Genomic DNA, 18,899 nt, shown 5'->3' with positions numbered 1-18,899 from the left:
CCAGAAGTGTACTCAAATTTATAATATCAAGAAATTGTGTCCAATATCAATTGAGGTTCAAGGCATTTCTTTTGAAGTATATTAATTTATTAATACATACTTTTATTTTACATGATTACATTTTAACATTCATCAAAAACTAAAGAGTTTTTAAGAATTTTTCAAAGTCCTGTACTGAGGCTTTGGCAAGATCTTCACAAAATATTTCATCAGGCACTGATACCAATTTGTCCAAAGAGATGTAGTTAGCTTTTGCTGGATCATACTGTGCTCTTCCTAAATAGGCCAGAAATGAATGTCTTTCTTGGACTTTAAACAACCTTGCATTAAATACCTACAAAAGAAAAAGAGTTTTAAAAAATTATGCACTGAAAGATGAACTATTAAAATGTTTATATGGCTAAAAATGTTAATAGGCTAACAAATGTAAAGTATTGACCACATGCTCAGTAAACCTGATAAATGCCCAAGGTTTATAGCTTCCACTAAGGAATTATGATTAAAAAGGGACTCAAAACCAGGGGTCCTTAAACTATGGCCCTTGGGCCACATGCAAATACAAGTATTGTATTTGTTCCCGTTTTGTTTTTTTACTTCAAAATAAGATATGTGCAGTGTGCATAGGAATTTGTTCATAGTTTTTTTTTAAACTATAGTCCGGCCCTCCAACGGTCTGAGGGACAGTGAACTGGCCCCCTGTTTAAAAAGTTTGAGGACCCCTGCTCAAAACTTATAAACAGAACAATTATAAAAAAAATTAAGGGCTACATTGTAGTCAAAGAACACTGACTAATCAATCCAGAGACAGGAAAATTTCATTCTGTTAATAATCCATTAAAATATCAGGGAGTAAAAAAAAAACACACACACAAAAAAACCAAACCTGGCCTGAGAATTACTGATTCCCTGTTCCCTGATGTGAACTCCAGCTCTGCCTCATAGAAGCGCAGAGGGAGTGGGGAGAGAAAGGTTTTTGGAATCCCCCTGAATATAACCAGAAGTGTACCAATCTTTCCTTAGCGAGATATTTCCTCATGTCATTATCCTTTACCATCCACCATCCTGCTCTGAAATGACAAATTAACCATACCTATTAAGTTATAATTGTTTCCCATGTTACTTAATCATAAAACTGCTGTGCCAACAATAACTGTTATTTGCTTGAGACAATTAGTTTCACACCAGAATTATAAATGTATCTGTCAAAAATTGAGTCTATATCAGTTTCCTCACAGCCTATTTTCAGTTAATGTATTTTTCCATTAAGTTTTGTTTTGTTTTCCCAGCACTACCACCCAGACCACTAGGAGTCTAAGAGTCCCAATACGGTAGCAACAGTTCTATGACTGGGGTTTCAAGAATCTAGAGTTTGGGGAGACTCAAATCTATGTGTATATGTTTTTATTTGTAAATGTATTTTTATTGATTTCAGAGAGAAAGTGAGAGGGAGAGAGAAAAAGAAACATCAGTGATGAGAGAGAATCACTGATTGGCTGTCTCCTGCACGCCCCACACTGGGGATGGAGCCCAAAACCTGGGTGTGTGCCCTTGACTGGAATTGAACCCAGGACCCTTCAGTCCCCAGGCTTATGCTCTATCCACTGAGCCCAATCAGCTAGGGCTCAAAGTGCTTTTTGAGCCTTTGCTCCAAAGTGTTATCTTGATAAAAAGATGGGCAAAAGAAATATGACTTTCACACAACCCTCAGCACCAGACTGCATTTGGTCCAGTTCCTTCACAAACAGCAAGGCATTGTCACAGCGAGCAGCGTGATACTGGAATGCTGGAGAGCGGCGGCAGACGGAGGGCAAGGACGGCTCCGGAGCTGTGCGCATTACCTGCGGGAACCTGACAATGATGTGGTGGGGAATGCTCATCACATTGTGCACAAAATCAAACGTCTCCGTAAGTTTCCTTTTATTCGCAGTTAACATCTTTGGGGTTTTGGTGATCATATGTTGAATTTCGTTATGTTTAAAACCTAGTTCAAGACGATAAACCTAAAAGAAAGTAGAGTTGCTATAAATCATGAATAGAAAGTTATCTTGGTACTATGCTAGAGGACACATTGATTCTTTTAATATTTAGAATAAGGACAGTAAATTCTGGAGACAGCTATGCCAATGCCCTCATGAGATCGTAGCCTCCTACTTCTGGGGTAACCTGAATTTCAAATCCCTCTCCTGAGAATGAGCTGCTCACAGTATGGGCGGGTCCCAAAGGAGCTCTCATAATTATGCGACAGAATGGTGGCGGCTTGGGAGACCCGGTCAGGTTGTCGTTTTGGGCCATACCATACAGCAGTAAGATTTTCAAAGTGCTTTTTGAGCCTCTGCTCCCAAGTGTTATCTGAAACATTACATGTCAAAATTCCAGACAGAGATGAAAAAACTACACACCCAAACGTGGGTTCGGTCTTCTATGTGCAGCCTGAGCGCCCCCACCAGTCCCTGGCTTGTATCACTCCGCACACTCTCCCCACTAGACTGGAAGCTCCATGAGAGTAGGGCCTCCCCCAGCACAGTGTGGGGGCAGGTGCTCAACAACTTTTACAACTGAATATAAAACACTGTGAGCACCTCAAAAAACACTGTGAGGCCTTAGGTAATAATCCTATATAATAAAAGGGTAATACGCAAATTAACCATCACTCCATCACAAAGATGACGACACCCAGTCCTCTCAGCCCCACCAGAGTCCCCCAGTCCCGGGGGGGCGGGGGGGGGGGAGCAAAGGGGAGAGGGGAGGGGGCGGTGGCTGCTGAGAGTGGGCAGCGTGAGCGACCTGGCGGAATGCTTACTTTGTCGCTGCGCCCAGTTCGGGCCGGACCCCCAGAGCCAGAGCAACAGGGACAGGGACAAGGGGGCTGGCCCGCAGCCTCCGCAGTGCAGGTCCCTCCCGCCCCCCGCGGAAGCGATGCAGCTCCCTCCTGGCTCCCGTGGGCATGAGCAGCTCGCTTCTGCCTCCCCTGGAAGCAGCGCGGCTCCCCCTGGCTCCCACAGAAGCGGTGGGCGGCCTACTGGGTGCAATATCACGCGATGGGCTACCAGTTTCAAATATTACTACAGCTTTGTATACTAACTAGTCAGCTTCCCTTGGCTCTATGCTATGCGCTGGGAGAAAAACAGTGAAGAATGTCTGGTATGTTCCATGTAAGTTCAAGTTCTGAAAAAAATCTCATTGGCACAGGTGTAAGGAGAGTCATGTGCTGGCCACTGCTCTCCCCACAGAAGCCTTCTGGGTCCAGTCTCCAAAACTCATCTCCAACCTGCGCCACATAGACAAAGACTCTCGTACTGGCAACGGAAGCAGTTTCCAGGGACCACCCACATACCTAGGATTACAGGCATCTGTGTCCGCAAGGTGACTTACTCATGTAACACCTGGTGAACATGTGAAAATATCATCACCTAAAACAAATAGCTTGCTAGATATTTATCATTTCCTATTTTCATCTTTTTAGAAAGAACCTCATTTATAACATAGTTTTCTTTAAGATGACAATAGGAAAATCTATCCTCTTCAGAGGACTTAAACACTTCAAGAAAGAAGCTGATTTTTCAAAAGCTTAAGATCATCCTACCTTCATATTTTCTTTCACGGGCTCCAGACTTCCAGTTAGTAGCCTTGGGAGACGAACTACCAGATCTCTAGCCTGCAGTTATAAAACAGTCTATCATTACTATACGTGCAACTAGTTTGGGAAACCAAAGCAATCAAGAAAATACAAAACTAAAAATTCTAAAATGACCCTCAGAAAACGGCTAAGAGCCGCATAAATACATAAATGTAAAACTGTTTGAGGAAAAAAACATACTAAAAACAAAACTTAAGGTAACAATTTGATGGAATATTATAAAATAATACAGCTACATGTTTAAGCTAGCAGGTTTCTTCATTCATAGCTGTTAGAAATATGAGATTTAACAATTACTAAATACAGCTGACATGGAAATATAAAAATTCTCCTCCCCCTTTTTAAAAATATATTTTTATTGATTTCAGATAGGCAGGGAGAGGGAGAGTGAGATAGAAACATCAATGATGAGAGAGAATCATTGATCGGCTGCCTCCTGCATGCCCCCTACTGGGGATCGAGCCCGCAACCCTTGACCGGAATTGAAACCGGGACCCTTCAGTCCGCAGGCCAATGCTCTATCCACTGAGCCAAACCAGCTAGGGCTCTCCCCTTTGCTTTACCTTTTTCACACTAAGTTCAAGTTCTTTCTGAAAAAATCCCAGTCTGTTATCCAGTCTTTCCACTGAAAAATTCAGCAAAAATGGCGCCTTCCTGACCATCTGTGCGATGTCTGCCTTACTGAAACTTTTTGACTGTAGATAAGCCACTCTAAAGAAACACAAATACACATACATGATAAACATCTACTAGCGATGCTACTTTCCAAAATAATTACTGTTTTTAAAGACTTCCATACCCCCCAAAATAAAATAATAAAAAAATCCCATCTATAATGAAAGTGTAATATGCTAATTAGACCGGACAGCTGAACGACCTTCTGGACGTCCTTCCAGATGACCTTCTGGATGTCCTTCCGGATAAAGTCAGGGCTGTGAGGGCTGAGTTCCTTGCACGAATTTCGTGCATTGGGCCTCTAAGTCTACAATAATGGCCCAAATATGGTTAAATTAAGCATCCATCAAACTCTAGAATGGTCCCCATTTAAAAGCAGGAAATAATTACCATTTTAGTGAATCTAACTTATTTTGTTAGTTGGTAGAAAAAAAAAAGAAATGGGTTCTGTTTAAGAATTTTTTTGGGGTCTAAGAATAGAAAATACACAAATTAAGAAAATAGATTCAGAATTCTTTTTACAAAGAAAGACTCTTAAGTATGAGATGAAATTTATTTTAGTATCTCAGAGAAACTGAAAGGAATTTTAGTGCATTTACTATGTATTTTGATAATTAATTTTTACTGTAGTTTTTCAATATGTATTTTGTTAACAATGAAGACATTTCCTGCTTAATTTCTGGAAACCAAAATAAGGTAGTGAAATATAGAAAGTCTGACTATAAAATAACAGTATTGATTTTTAAAAATCTATAAACACAGTAAAAGTCAGTGTTATTACTATAGTAAATGTCTAAAATATATCAGGACATTATCTTGTTTAATTCTTACCAGGAAAAAAAACAACAAAAAAAAACCCCACACAAACCTTGTAAACCAGATAAAATGTCCGTATTACATTTGAAAACACATAGATCCAGAGAAATTAAATAACTTACAAAACTACAGGTTACTTAATGGCAAATTGAGATTTCAACTAAGTTCTATGCCTCCCTTTAACACTTACAATATTCCTATACCATGTATCAGACATTATATTTTACTAGAGGCCCAATGCACGAAATTCATTCAAGGGTAGGCCTTCCTTCCCCCGGCTGCCGGCTTCGCAGCTCCAGTTTTGTGGCCCAGCTTCATGGCCCCGCCCCCGTCCGCACCTGCCTTGGCCTGGTGCTGCCCATGTCCACATCCACACACTCCCAGGTCCCCAGTTCTGCAGAGCGCCCCAATCAATCGCCCCGCAGAAGGTGGCCTGGGCCTCCCTCTTTTGGGTGACCGCGGACCGCCCCCCCGCCCTAATTGATTGCCCCGCCAGCCAGTGGCCTGGGCCTCCATCTGCAGGGTGATTGTGGGGTGATGGCGAGGCCCCTGGAACAACTGCACTGCACTGGCCTTGGCTGGCCTGGCACCAGTGCGTGTCATAGCGTGGTCGGCCGTTCGGTCGATTTGCATATTACGCTTTTAATATAGATATTCAAATGACTGTTACTTCGGAAAATATTTACATGTCACAAGGAAAAACACATTTTCTTATATAAAAGAATGCTTACCAAAAAAAGATGAAATAAAGACATATGAAAAATGCTCCAAATATTTGATGTTCAAAACATCATTTCAAAAACAATAAGGCATTATTTTTATCTATAAAATGAACTGAAATCATAAAGTTTGGTAACACCATTTTAGTGAGGATAATAGGGCAATTGGCACTCTGTACAATGTTGGTGGGAGTATTAATTGGACAACAACCACCTACACAAGGGACAATTTGTCAACGCCTATTAAAATGACAAACCCACACATTCTTTGACCTATAATCCCCCCACCCATTTCTAGAGATCCTTCCTACCAATGTGCACCAATACGTGTGGAACGATGTCTATACAAGGAGAGTCACTGCAGCCTCATTGAAATAGTAAAGACCACAACCAACCACCATGTTTACAAATAAGGGACTACATAGACTCAAAGTATGAACTACACGAGGGATAAGAAAAGAATAGGAAGCACCAATATCAAACTATCTACAACATACTAGTATAGCTAATGTAAGAAAGTGGGGTGCAGAATCTATACTAATAAAAGCGTAATATGCAAATCAACCAAACAGCTGAACAGCGGAACAACTGTCCAGACCCAGACGACCTTCCAGATGAAGCCAGGGCTGGGAGGGCCGAGGCAACTGGGGCTGCAAAGGCCTACTCTTGCACGAATTTCGTGCATCGGGCCTCTAGTAGTATGTATAAATGTTACCAGTTGTATGTATGTGTGCTCATGTGTATGCATGTACAAAGAAATGCATATATGCTTATGTACAGTAGAACATTCTTAGCAGGTTGAACAACAAACTTGATAATAGTAGCTGCCTCCATGGATGGCTTTTAGAAGGACGATGAGGGGCAGGAGTAAGTAGGCAGAAAGGAGGGTTACTTTTTTTTTCACCGTTCATTTGGTGCTTTAGTTGGTATGACACTTGGCTGCATTATTCATATGTAGACTTTTCTTTATACATTATATGGCAATGTATACTGATCTGATACATCTAGTACACAAAATAAGATCCTTTAGGATAGTTATGCACAGGACATTTAATATTGTTTTTACATTGGATCCCAGGATGTGGTGGATCAGAGAAAAAAGTGTTGGCTGAGGCATGCTGGGTAAAGGAACTACAGTTCTATAACACAGTGAACACACATCTACTTTGCAAGGCAACTGTAGTGTGTGCAACACTGGCGCTTTGAGGAAGTGGGACTGTTTCGCACTAACCAGTGTAGGACGACAAAAGACAAGCACCATCCGCATCAGGATACAGATGTTGGGTTTTATGAACCACTCCTATTTCTGTATTTAGGAAACCAATGTTTTTAGTCAGAGATCAGATAAAAAGGACAATAGGTACAATCTCCAACTAAAATCCTGCTGCAGCCTAGACAGTGAGGTGGTAAGACATTAGGAGACTTTAAGACTGCAGCTCCCCTGCATCCCCCAGTGTGTCTGCACTCTTCTTCAAACGGGCCCCTTCCTCAGGCGTCAGGGTCACCTTCACAACATCTGAGGTGCCACTCTGTCCCAAGATGCAAGGAGCACCATAGAAGACGTTTGCTTTTATTCCACACAGATCCTTAATCATGGTGGAAGTTGGACGCACCTGCCTAAGATTCTTCACTATGCTTGCAGCCAGATCTGCCACAAATAGTCCAAGGGCCCAGCATATGTAGCCTTTCAGTTTGGTCACCAAGGAGGATTACTCTTTGTTTGTGTGGCAGTAAAAGAATCAATATCTGATTAAAACATCAAAACTGTTGTCTACATTGTGATAATTTTATCAATAAAATATTATACATATAAGGCACAAATAGAAAAAAATAATTAAATGCAGATTCACTTGAAAATTCTTATAAAGAATCAAATAACATTTTACACATTTAAAATTTTCTTCATTAAAAAGAAAACAAGTATATGAAATCAGTGCTTTTAGAAATTCTAGAAAATAAGAATCCTGTACATAAACCAAAGCCAGAAGCTAAGTTCAATTAAATACAGTTTCTTTTTCATTGTACACCCTTTGAGTACATGTGGATAAATTACTGATTAAAATACTCAAATTAATTTAAAAAATGCTCCACAGTTTAATTTATCAGCCAGGTTTTAGGAACCATTCAACTACCATCTGTATGAGAATACTCCTTAGTTGTTAGGAGCATGTGTAACAAACTCCTTTTATACTTCAGTTTCTTTCATAGAATTAGAAGAGACAGTACAGCCAGGTCTAGTAGCCAGGACTCTGGAGTTAGACTAACTGAGTTTGAATCCAAGGCCTGCCACTAGCTACATAACCTTGAGCATATTATTTAACTTCTCTGTGCCTCCCCTAAAAAATGAGGCCTTTATAACAGTACTACAGTAGGAAGTACTGTAAGGGCAAGGAGGTTTTTGAATGGGAAGAAAACAGTGTTCCAGACAGCCAGGAGGAGATGTGGGTATGTCAGACTGAGTTTCCTAGAGTCATTCTTTCCCTCCTCTGGACTGTAATGAAATCCCATGAAGGGAGAGAGCGTGACTGTCTTACATGACTGAAGTCTAGCCCAGTGCTTTGCTTTATAATAAGGGCTCAAGTTGTGCGATATAAGGAATGTGCTGTTCTGTTTTTTCCTAGTGCAAAAAAAGACCGTCAAACTATGAAGGTTAAGGAACTGCAAAGCTCTCTGAAATGTGTTGAGACCAACACCAGAGTGAGAAGAGTCTGGGGGAGAAGACTGGAGGCAGACCAGCGAGGAGACTGCTGCAGTAATCGTGGTGCTAAATGATGAAGACCTGCGATAAAGCATTCCAAGTGAAGGTTAAGAGAAACGCAGTGACTGACTGGAGAGATATAAAAAGGTAAAATCGACAGAGCGAGGTGACTTATTGGATGTGGATGCTAAAAGAGGGGCCCAAGTTAATACCAGCATTTCTGACTGGGGCAACAGGTAACAGCGCTCCACTCAGCGAACCTGGGAGTACAGGAGTCACTGAGGTGAGAGGTGGGGGTGCTGATGAATTCAACGTGTGAATTACAACAGGGGCTGTTTTGTTCTCTATGGTGTTCCTAGTGCCTAGCAGAATCTTTATCCCATAGATCACTGATGGCGAACCTATGACACGTGTGTCAGAGGTGACACCGAACTCATTTTTTTTGGTTGATTTTTCTTTGTTAAATGGCATTTAAATATATAAAATAAATATCAAAAATAGAAATCTTTGTTTTACTATGGTTGCAAATATCAAAAAATTTTTATATGTGACACGGCACTAGAGTTAAGTTAGGGTTTTTCAAAATGCTGACACGCCGGGCTCAGAAGATTCGCCATCACTGCCATAGATCAACACTACCTCACTGTCTTCATATCACAGATTCAGTAAATTCTTTGGATGTTGAAGGAAGCACAAAGGTGTTTATGGAAGTGGTAATGAAAGACAAAAAAAGGAACTAAAATAGCTAACTTATGAGAACGATTAGGCAAATGATACAACAATCTGCCGAGAGAATGTCAAATGTTTACCTTCAAAAACTAGCTAGTAAAGAACACACAAACTCAGGCTTTCTTAACTTTAAATGTACGCTCAGATAATCCTGACATTTGTTAATGGATTTAAAAGAAAACTTATTCCAGTTTCCAAAGAGAAACAGTTAAGTACTGACTCAGCAAGAAGTTTTTATGTTTGACGTTTTTGTTTTCAGATAAAAATAAGAATGGGCTGTTGAATTAAAAAAAAAACCCCAACTGTTTTAGATTCTTAATTTTGATCAAAGTCCAAACAAAACAATAACATTCATGTTCATTATCTCGGTTGATTCTTGTGCAGCTGAGACTTAAAAAAACAACACATATATTTCCTTTAGAATCACTTTGTGGGTTATGTGGGAATCATTCTAAAAACCCTACCTGGTCTTAAGATTTTCAAGGTCTTCCGAGAAAATAGCATAATTTTTCGTCAGGAATGCTCCCAGTTGGCTATCCTCTATCCCCAGATCTTTAAGGAACAGGAGTACTTGGTTAATGTCTTTTTCGAAATCCAGTCTCAGAAGGAGATTGGCAGCTGCTGGGTGTTTCTCTATCTTGGATAAGTCCACTCCTGTAATACATACACACACTGAAGAGAACTGCTTAACTCAGCCATTAAACTTCAGACACAGACGTTTAAGAAATCAGTGATGGGAAATCAACAACCTATCCAGAGGAGAACTGACAAAGGCCAATAGAAACTTCAAAGTATCTTCAACTAAATTGGTTGCAGAAATAAATATAAAAACACAGTATTTATTTCAAAGTCATATGTAGAGGAAAACTGTATTTGGAGCTAAATTACCACTCCGAGGTGATCTAAGTAAAGCACACAAGGACAGGAGAGAAAGAGTAAAAAGGAGCAATATCAAGGTGTTATTTCAAATCATTCTTTGGTTATGGATATAATTAGGTGTCAGCATTAATTAGGCAGAGAATCAAAGTAACCTGTAATTCAAAATTCTCATTAAAAACGAGCACTTGATTCTCTCATTTTTTTCCTTTTACGTGATTTTAAAAAATAAACATGAGTAGGAAAGGCCTATTCCTTACTTTAGAATAAACATTTAAGGATAATGTAAAACCCTAATTTTAGATTCAAATGTCATATTCATTAACATATTTCATCAGGTTAAAAATAACTCAAACGGATTTATAGATGCAACTTTGCAGTCTAAAATATAGAAGCAATGAAATAAAAACATTCTTTCTTTAATGGTATCTACAAATAGAAAAATTATTATTTGATATTTTTAGATCCATATTCTAAACTCAAATTTCTGGGTATTAATCAGGTATTGACATAAGATGGTTGAAAGCAGAAAAAGACTATAGACACACACACAGAATGAAGAACAGAAAAAGAGCCAGGATGAATTAAAAATCTGGCCTACAGTAACAGTGGCATTCAAATCAAAAGGGGAAAACTATTCAGTAGAATACAATGGGACCACTTGGAAAAAATTAAGAATTCCTTCTATATCTGATTCGAAAATAATTTCATGTAGATATAAACCTAAAGTATACCAACTTTAAAACTACTAGAAGAAAACACAGAATTTAAAAAATAGTATTAAGTTTGACTACATAAACGTACAAAACCTATGTGTAGCTTTCTGTATGGTAATATTTGCATAGAAAAAGGTTGATAATGAGGGTTACCTTTGGAAAAGTGGAACTGACAATGTAGAGGGGTTAAGAGCTCTTTTGTAATATTTGCACTTTTAACAACTCGATACAATTTTTTGCAATTTAAAATATTAAGTTAAAAAATGAAATTTTTGAATGGACAATTAAATTAGAAACCAGTTTCAAAAATCTGTGCAAAATGCGGGAAGGGATGCTTTAAAAATAACATAAAGGGTTCAGACTTCAAATGTAACTAAATATTACAGCTTACATGTGCTAAAGTGCCTTGCTCAGCATGAGCTGTCACATCCTGACTATGCTGAAACAAAAATCCTGAAAAGCTGCTTTTTTCCAGCAAACGGAGAGCTGAATCTCATCAGGAGGGCACACTGCTGTCAGCACAAATCATGGGCTTACAATTTCATTAACTTGAAAAATCAAGTTATGATTTCCTACTATGGACCAGGCCCTTCCGGTAGGTTCTGGGGATATATAAAATGAATAATAAAGAATGATTCTAACTTCTAGGTGACCACAGTCTAAGTTGGCTTTATCCCATCATTTCAGTAACTACAAACATTACTGCTGTGTTTGGTTAGTGTTACACATATTTATTTACTATATCCATCAGGGTCTGGCAGGCAAAAGAAATTGCTCTAGAAAGTTCAAATGAAAACAACTTTAATGGAGAGACTCTAGACCAGGGGTGGGCAAACTTTTTGACTCGAGGGCCACAATGGGTTCTTAAACTGGACCGGAGGGCCGGAACAAAAGCATGGATGGAGTGTTTGTGTGAACTAATATAAATTCAAAGTAAACATGATTACATAAAAGGGTACGGTCTTTTTTTTTTCTTTTTTTTTAGTTTTATTCATTTCAAATAGGCCGGATCCAGCGGGCCGTAGTTTGCCCATGGCTGTGCTAGACAGTGGTGTGAGCAGAATTAAGAGAACAAATGAGGGCACCCCTAGAGCTAAAGACACAGGGAGAAAAAGTATTACCCAAATGCAAAGGGAGCTGGAAGCAATTAAGAAAGGGTTTCTCAGTAGGAGCTGTTGTCATGGAGGAGACAGTTACATGACGCAGAGCAGGGAGGGAACAGGAAAAAAATACTCCTACCTGCCTCCCTCTCCGCCTGCAGGTGCCTCCCACTGGGCTCAAGCAGCCCAGAAGCCAGCTGGCAAAGGAGCCCTAGTGCACAGACGTTAGCCTCCTGGGATGGAGAACAGGCAGAGAAGGCAGAAAACAGATCTGGGGAGCAAACAGAGAAGTAGATCACTAGGTCCTCAGAAATACTGCCTGACAAGGCAGTCATGGTTCCTCTGCAGTACTGTCATTTAAGTTACCTCTTAGGTGTGCACCTGAAGTATCAGCATACAGATGAAGGAATGCCTGACGTATTCCACAGCTCTAGGTGTACTGTAAGTTATCTGAAGGTAGGGACCCTGTTATTTTATCTTGTGTTACCCAGAGCACCGATCACAAGGCTGGGAAAGCTGTTCTAAGAGGAAGGACACTGGCTCCCCTGCTTGCAGCAGAAATCATCTTTTTCTCCCCTTTGAACCCACACATCGCTTTATTTGTGTCCCTCGTATGGGACTGACCACTTTCACCCTTGCATTCTAGCTATTCATATGTGTGTATTTAGGTGCTTGTGAATTCTTGAAGCTTCTTGAGAACATGGCCATTCCCTACACATTTAGGCACTTGCCCAAGAACATGAGTAAACAATCGCAATGTTATTAGTCTAGGATTGAAGCAAGGAGGGGGTGAGCCCAGAGATAGGCCACTCTGTTTGGAAGGTCAGAGAAGATATTTCAGAAGTTACATGAACTTGAATTAAGTTCTCCAGTTGCCCAAGATGACCAACCAAAGGAAGGGTGGCAAGCAGTGAAGCTAAAAATTTTGAAGCCATGGGAAAGCTTTAAAGGATTTCAAGTAGGTTACTGACAGTCGGATTTGCATTTTAGACAGAGCACTAACCTTAGAGAGATTATCAGGGCAATATTGCTGATGAGAAGACTATCAAGTTAGGAAGCTCCTAACTTTTCAGTGAAAAGTGAGGACCTAAACTAGATGGATCTGAGAGAATTCCTTACCTTCCTCTCAATCTTCCAGGAGAAAGAAGGTTCATCATCTGGGAAAATCAAGTAAGAGAAGTGCCAGACCCATAGACGATGGAAAAAGCAGAAGGCTGCAGTAAGGTGCTAGACTGAAAACAAGAGGACTAAGTAAGAGCTCGCAGATGCCTGGGGTGCCTTCACCTACCCAAATCCAAGCGCGTCCTATGTCAAGAGCTCAGATACTTATGGAGCAGTCCTAGAGAGAACCCATCACATCCAGGGGGACAGTTGGCTGCAGGGGGAAGGTCGGGGTAGTGGGGAAATGGAACAAGTACATCATCTGTAGGGTTAACTGTAGGAAAAACTGACCTGAGAGGCCACTGGAAGGTGTGGGAAAATGTGGCCCGAGGAACAAAGAAAACTAATAAAAAAACAAGACATTACTCATGGAAAAATGAAAAGTTTTACAGGAAGGAAAATAATCATAATACACTTCCTGGAGAGCAGTGAGGAATATTTATGGTCATTATGTAAGCACTGACTAAAGACTCATCTAAAACTTGTTGCTATATCTATATTGGGAGAACTGATGGGAACAGAGGGAATATGAGATCAACTGATGTCTGAAACGAATGAGCCAAACAGCAGCACTGTACCAGTAAGTAACTACAAAAACATTTAGGGTTAATACCCACAGAAAGAGCTACAGAAGTGGACCCTCTGGGGAAGGGGATGCCATGTCAGGAAGGATGAAGCAGGAGTAGTTTTCACTAGAAGCCATCCACACAGTTTGACTTCTGCTCATGTGTATATACTACTGTGATAGGTTATAAATGCTGGATTTAAACCAAGTAAAAAGAAATGAAGAGTACACTCGAGACTTACCTAGAAGCACTAACTTCTGCAGAGTCTCCGAATGATCCACATAGTCTCGAAGTGTGAATGAATCGGGGGGCAACGGAGGGTCTGCAATAATCCGAACAGCCTCCTGCTCAGAAATTGGCTGCAAAGGAGACAATGGAGGCACATCGTCCAGGCCTGTGAAGCCAGCCATGTGGAAAGAGAGAAGCAAGTCAGCTCTCCAATCTGTACACTTCAAACTGTTTCTACAACCACCACCTGCATTCTAGCTATTCTTATGTGTGTATTTAAATGCCTGGCTTCCCTAGTTGGCTTATTTATAAATCTTGGGATCATTGCAAGATTAAACATCTAAGAAGTACAAATATTTTCTACCTTCTGACAGGAAAGGTTAAGATCATTTAGAAATCAATTACTCTTCCTCCAAGATGAGAAATTTCTTGGTAAATTTCTATTCCATAAAAATGGGTCCTTCCCCTTTCCTTTACTTTTAATCTACAGTTAAGTGACTCTCTCTAGTACACTGTTGATTCTGAGGTTTTAGTCTTAAACGATTATGGAAGATACTGGAAACTATAACCTACCTAAGAAATAAGGACTGATTTTTTTTTTCTTTTTGCCTCTAACCACCACTTTCTAATTTCTTATAGCCAGTCTCTCCTCCTGGCCTCCCAAATCTCCTCCCCTTCTTGTCTTTCAAATTCTACTTAACCTAATATCTCATTTGCAGTGAAATATTCTTGCATAGAAACATTCCTAGACTAGGAATAGCAGAAGGGAGAAGACTAAAGAGTGACACAAGGGAGCTTTTGGGGATGATATAACTTGTATTGGTTGAGTGTGGTAGTCATTACATAACTAAATGCGTATGTTAAAATTCATAGAACTAGCCCTAACTGGTTTGGCTCAGTGGATAGAGCGTTGGCCTGTGGACTGAAGGGTCCCAGGTTCAATTCCGGTCAAGGGTATGTACCTTGGTTGTGGGCACATCCCCAGTAGGGGGCGTGCAGGAGGCAGCTGATTGATGTTTCTCTCCCATCGATGTTTCTAACTCTCTATCCCTCTCCCTTCTTCTCTGTAAAAAAAAATCAATAAAATATATTTTAAAAAGTATATAAAAAAATCATAGAACTATATACCCAAAAAAGGATACATTTTTATTGATATAAATCATACCCTAATAAACCTAATTACCTGAAAAAAATTTTCGGTTCTAAATAAAGTATGTAGAAAGCAAATGCTGTATATAAAGCTATAAAGTAATTTTATACATATCACCCTACAAACATTTTATCTTAGTAAAATAGAGGCAAAGTAGAAGTAAATAGAACTGGCAATGTTATTTTTCTTGCCTGGTACGAAATATGACTTGCAATAGGCGAAGACTATAAACAGGTAGCTTATTCAATCTACTAGTGGGGCAAAAGGGACTTTTCTGAAAGTTCAGAATTACCTTCTAGAGACAGCTCAGAATCAAAGGTGGGTATCTCTTGTGACTGCTCATTCATGGAAGGAAGCATAGTGCTTTGGGCAGAATTAATCTCTTGCCCACTTGATTTGGTAAACTGGGAACTATTATTCCATTTGGAGGAAGTCCTGTAGGTCTTAAATCCCCACTGGAGAAAGCAATTGTCAGAGGACATCTGAGGCTGAGCAGAAAGTCCATGCAACCATGTTTGTCCTGGTCTCTGAAAATGGTTTCTGAGTTGTGCAGCAGTAATTAAGCTGCTCCGTTTAATTGAGTTGAACCATCTGGGTATCTGTTGGGCCGTCAGGGCCATTTTTCTTAAAGTGGCCTGCAAAGGATATATGAATAACCATTAAAAAAATAGAAACGTACTTTATTTAAATGTTTAAAACAATATTCAAACAACCAAAAGATAAACTGAAAACTATTTTTTCAAATTAAAGGGTCTTTAATAACTTTAGATGAATAAAGTAGTCAGACGTTTCTTAAAGACAAGCAAAAAACAAGGCAGTCTCATTTCCAAACCAAAAGACAGGATCTAATAAAGTTATGCTTTGCAATTTAAAAACAAAATGACTGGTGTAAGAAAAATATTTAAAACAAAAATCTGTGAACATTCAAATTACAGCTGAACCCAACAATCCCTGTTAATTTAATAATTTAAAGAAAGTAAAGTGATGCAATTTAAGTGTTCTTGAAATTTGGTTTGTAGGACATTTAAGAAACAGAGTGCTCATCAAAACAACACTGAATTATTCAAATGTATTTTACGTATATACAGCTGACCCTTGAACACCATGGGAGTTAAGGGTACCATGCCCCACCACCTGTAGTCAAAAATCCAGGTATTGCTTTCACTTCTTCAAAACTTAACTACTAATAGCCGACTATTGAACAGAAGAAGCCTTATCAATAACATAATGAGTTGATAAACAAACATTTAGTATGCTATATGTACTATGTACTGTATTCTTACAATAAAGTAAACTAGACAAATGAAAATATTAAGAAAATCGTAAGGAAGAAAAAATATCTACAGGACTGTATTTACCAATATTGTAAGTGTACTTGATAAACTGACAGTACCTACATATCAACACTGTCTGATATGATACGAAACACTGTAGATGTTATACGTATTATTAACACTAGACATGAAAGATAAAAAGATAACGTGAAAAAGAAATTTGCATTTATTAACAGGTATAACGATTCATGCATTAACAATAAAGAAGCACCATTATAATTGCTTCATGGTTATCGAGATGCCTCGTGTAATTGCTATGATTGTTTTGATATAACCTATACACTAATAAGAAATGGTTATAAAATTTTCAGGGCATACAATATGATTCATATTCATAATATAGTGTTGAAAACATTGTTGAAAATAACCACTTACCTATGATAGTATGCAGTTTCTACAAGTACTGGAGGGGAAGAGGAGGGGGAGACAGAAAGAGAGACTTTATGGCAATGTAACTCTTTGAAAGCAATGTTATAAAACAGTAAGAAAACTAACACATTATTAATTTTAAATTAAATATCATCCACCTTATGGCTATGTAAGGCTAGGCTATTCGCTTCCCTACAAGTCTCACAAATGAGGTTCTATCTACACGATGAATACTTTGTCTTAAATGAATCATTACTATTCTAGAAGGTTGCTTCTTGCTTCATCCTCAGGACTAAACACGGTTGCTTATTTCAGACACAGCTGTTACTCACAAGGGAATTGAACAAAATCAGTTTTGTCAAATTCTGTTTGTAGGAAAAAAGAAAAGCCTTAAAAAAAAAAGTCAAAACTCCCACCTAGTGTGGCTCAGTGGTTGAGCTTCCGCAGACAGACAGACAGACAGCCACTACACTTCCCCGCCCTCCGCAAAGCGGACTAATGAGCGTGGTTTGGGTCCCCACAGCCACGGGCAGAAACGAAACAAACCCCCCTCGACTGGGCCGCGAAGGCCCCAAAAGGCCCCGAGGTCAGGACCAGGACGAGTGCGGACTCCAACCCCGGCCGGGAAGGGCAGCGCCCTCGCGCCCCACCGGCTTCGCTTTACCTGCGGCGAGGCCTGGCCAGCCCGGCGGTTCGGTTCGCAGCGGCGGTCCCGGCGGCCGGGCAAGCGTTCGCGTCCCACCACCCCGTGCCCAGCTCGGCCGGCGCAGGACCCGCACCGGCGCCGCCGCGCCCACGTGGGCTGCGCGGGAGTGGACGAGACCATCCGGGCGGGAGCGCGGGGGGGGAGGGCGCGGCTCGCGGCGCAGAGAGCGGGCCGGAGCCCACAGCGCCCTGTCTCCCGCTCGCCACTCCCCTCAGCCTCGGTCCCCGGAAGGCGAGGACACCGACCGTGCACGGAGGTGCCGGTCCCGCGGCGCCAGCCGGGACACGATCGGCGGCGCCCCCCGCCCGCGGCCGCGTTGGCGGCGCCGACCCCGCCCTCCGGCGCCCGTCCTTCCTCCGCTCTCGGCGGGCCCTCGGCGCCAGACCCGGCCGCGCCGTCCGGCCTCCCTCGCGCTGCGGCTCGTCACCTCCGGGGTCCCAGCCTCCCAGGGCCGGGGCCGCCGCCGCCGCGGCAGGACGGGGAGGCGGGCCATGGCGTCCTGCGTGGGGAGCAGGACCCTGAGCAAGGACGATGTGAACTACAAGATGCATTTCCGGATGATCAACGAGCAGCAAGTGGAGGACATCACCATCGACTTCTTCTACCGGCCGCACACCATCACCCTGCTCAGCTTCACCATCGTCAGCCTCATGTACTTCGCCTTCACCAGGTGCGGCGGGCCCGGCCGCGCGGGGGGCGCGCCCTGGGGCGGAGGGAAGGGGCGGGAGGCGGCGGCGGGAGCGCGGCCCGGGGGGGCGCCGCGAGGGGAAGCGGAGGGAAGCGGGCCGGCTGCTCCTCGCGCGCTCGCCGCCCACGCAGCTCCTCCACCGGCCGGGTGTCGGGCCGCACACCCTCCTCTTGCAGCCCCGGTACCGGCCGGGTGTCGGGCCGCACACCCTCCCCTTGCAGCCCCTGCACCGGCCGGGTGTCGGGCCGCACACCCTCCCCTTGCAGCCCCTGCACCGGCCGGGTGTCGGGCCGCACACCCTCCCCTTGCAGCCCCGGCACCGGCCGGGTGTCGGGCCGCACACCCTCCCCTTGCAGCCCCGGCACCGGCGCGCTCCGCGACCCCGGCCCCCACCCCAGCCCTGTCCCTCCCACCTCCTCGGACGGCGCCTCGGGCGACCCCGGAACCCTCGCGGGGTTCGCCCGCTGCCCGTCTCCTGCCGCGCTCGGCATCGCTCCCCACTCCCATCACGACACCGGCCCCCTCCTCTCCAGCCCGCGCCTCCACCAGCGCAATCGCATGAATCATCTCGATGCACCACTTTCAGGACATGGCACTGCACCCCGAAAACACCGCGGCCCACCGCGTCTCCACGTACCAGGCCCAGGCCCAGGCCCCGGCCCCAACCGGCCCCCTTCCCTCGGAGCTCCTCGGGGTTGGGCACTCCCCGCCCTGCAAAAAAAAAAAAAAAA

The 18,899-nt window shown here is 42.4% G+C and overlaps 2 protein-coding genes across 18 annotated transcripts in view; one reads left to right on the top strand and one right to left on the bottom strand.

Moving 5' to 3' along the window:
- Nucleotides 1-81: 81 nt before the first annotated feature.
- MTERF3 (mitochondrial transcription termination factor 3) lies at nucleotides 82-17,597 on the bottom strand. 3 transcript variants are annotated; one of them, XM_059672176.1, is made up of 9 exons: nucleotides 17,439-17,567; nucleotides 16,781-16,808; nucleotides 15,364-15,706; nucleotides 13,935-14,087; nucleotides 9,739-9,928; nucleotides 4,201-4,348; nucleotides 3,584-3,655; nucleotides 1,839-2,000; nucleotides 82-334 (listed from the first exon to the last, which is right to left on the bottom strand). In XM_059672176.1, exons 3-9 carry the CDS (start codon nucleotides 15,689-15,691, stop codon nucleotides 140-142), a joined length of 1,248 nt encoding a protein of 415 aa, XP_059528159.1. In that variant the 5' UTR covers nucleotides 15,692-15,706; nucleotides 16,781-16,808; nucleotides 17,439-17,567; the 3' UTR covers nucleotides 82-139. The 3 variants fall into 3 exon arrangements, with proteins under 3 accessions (XP_059528159.1, XP_059528160.1, XP_059528158.1); XM_059672177.1 differs by lacking the exon at nucleotides 16,781-16,808 and adding an exon at nucleotides 16,933-17,095 and having other exon boundaries at nucleotides 17,439-17,564; XM_059672175.1 differs by lacking the exon at nucleotides 16,781-16,808 and having other exon boundaries at nucleotides 17,439-17,597.
- Nucleotides 17,598-17,814: 217 nt separating this feature from the next.
- Nucleotides 17,815-18,899, top strand: part of PTDSS1 (phosphatidylserine synthase 1) — a 50,536-nt gene continuing 49,451 nt past the window's right edge. For 4 of the 15 annotated variants that reach the window (XM_059672165.1, XM_059672162.1, XM_059672164.1 and 1 more), the window contains exon 1: nucleotides 17,818-18,150. In XM_059672165.1, the coding sequence (XP_059528148.1) occupies nucleotides 17,972-18,150 (179 nt within the window). In that variant the 5' untranslated portion in view covers nucleotides 17,818-17,971. Of the gene's footprint in view, nucleotides 18,151-18,899 lie in introns of all 15 variants that reach the window. The other 11 variants (XM_059672173.1, XM_059672172.1, XM_059672174.1 and 8 more) reach the window with 7 other exon arrangements.

The sequence above is a fragment of the Myotis daubentonii genome, chromosome 17 (assembly GCF_963259705.1).
Source record: "Myotis daubentonii chromosome 17, mMyoDau2.1, whole genome shotgun sequence".
Lineage (NCBI taxonomy): Eukaryota > Metazoa > Chordata > Mammalia > Chiroptera > Vespertilionidae > Myotis > Myotis daubentonii.
Note: the sequence above shows the minus strand (reverse complement) of the source record. Positions and strands in the feature narration are given on the sequence as shown.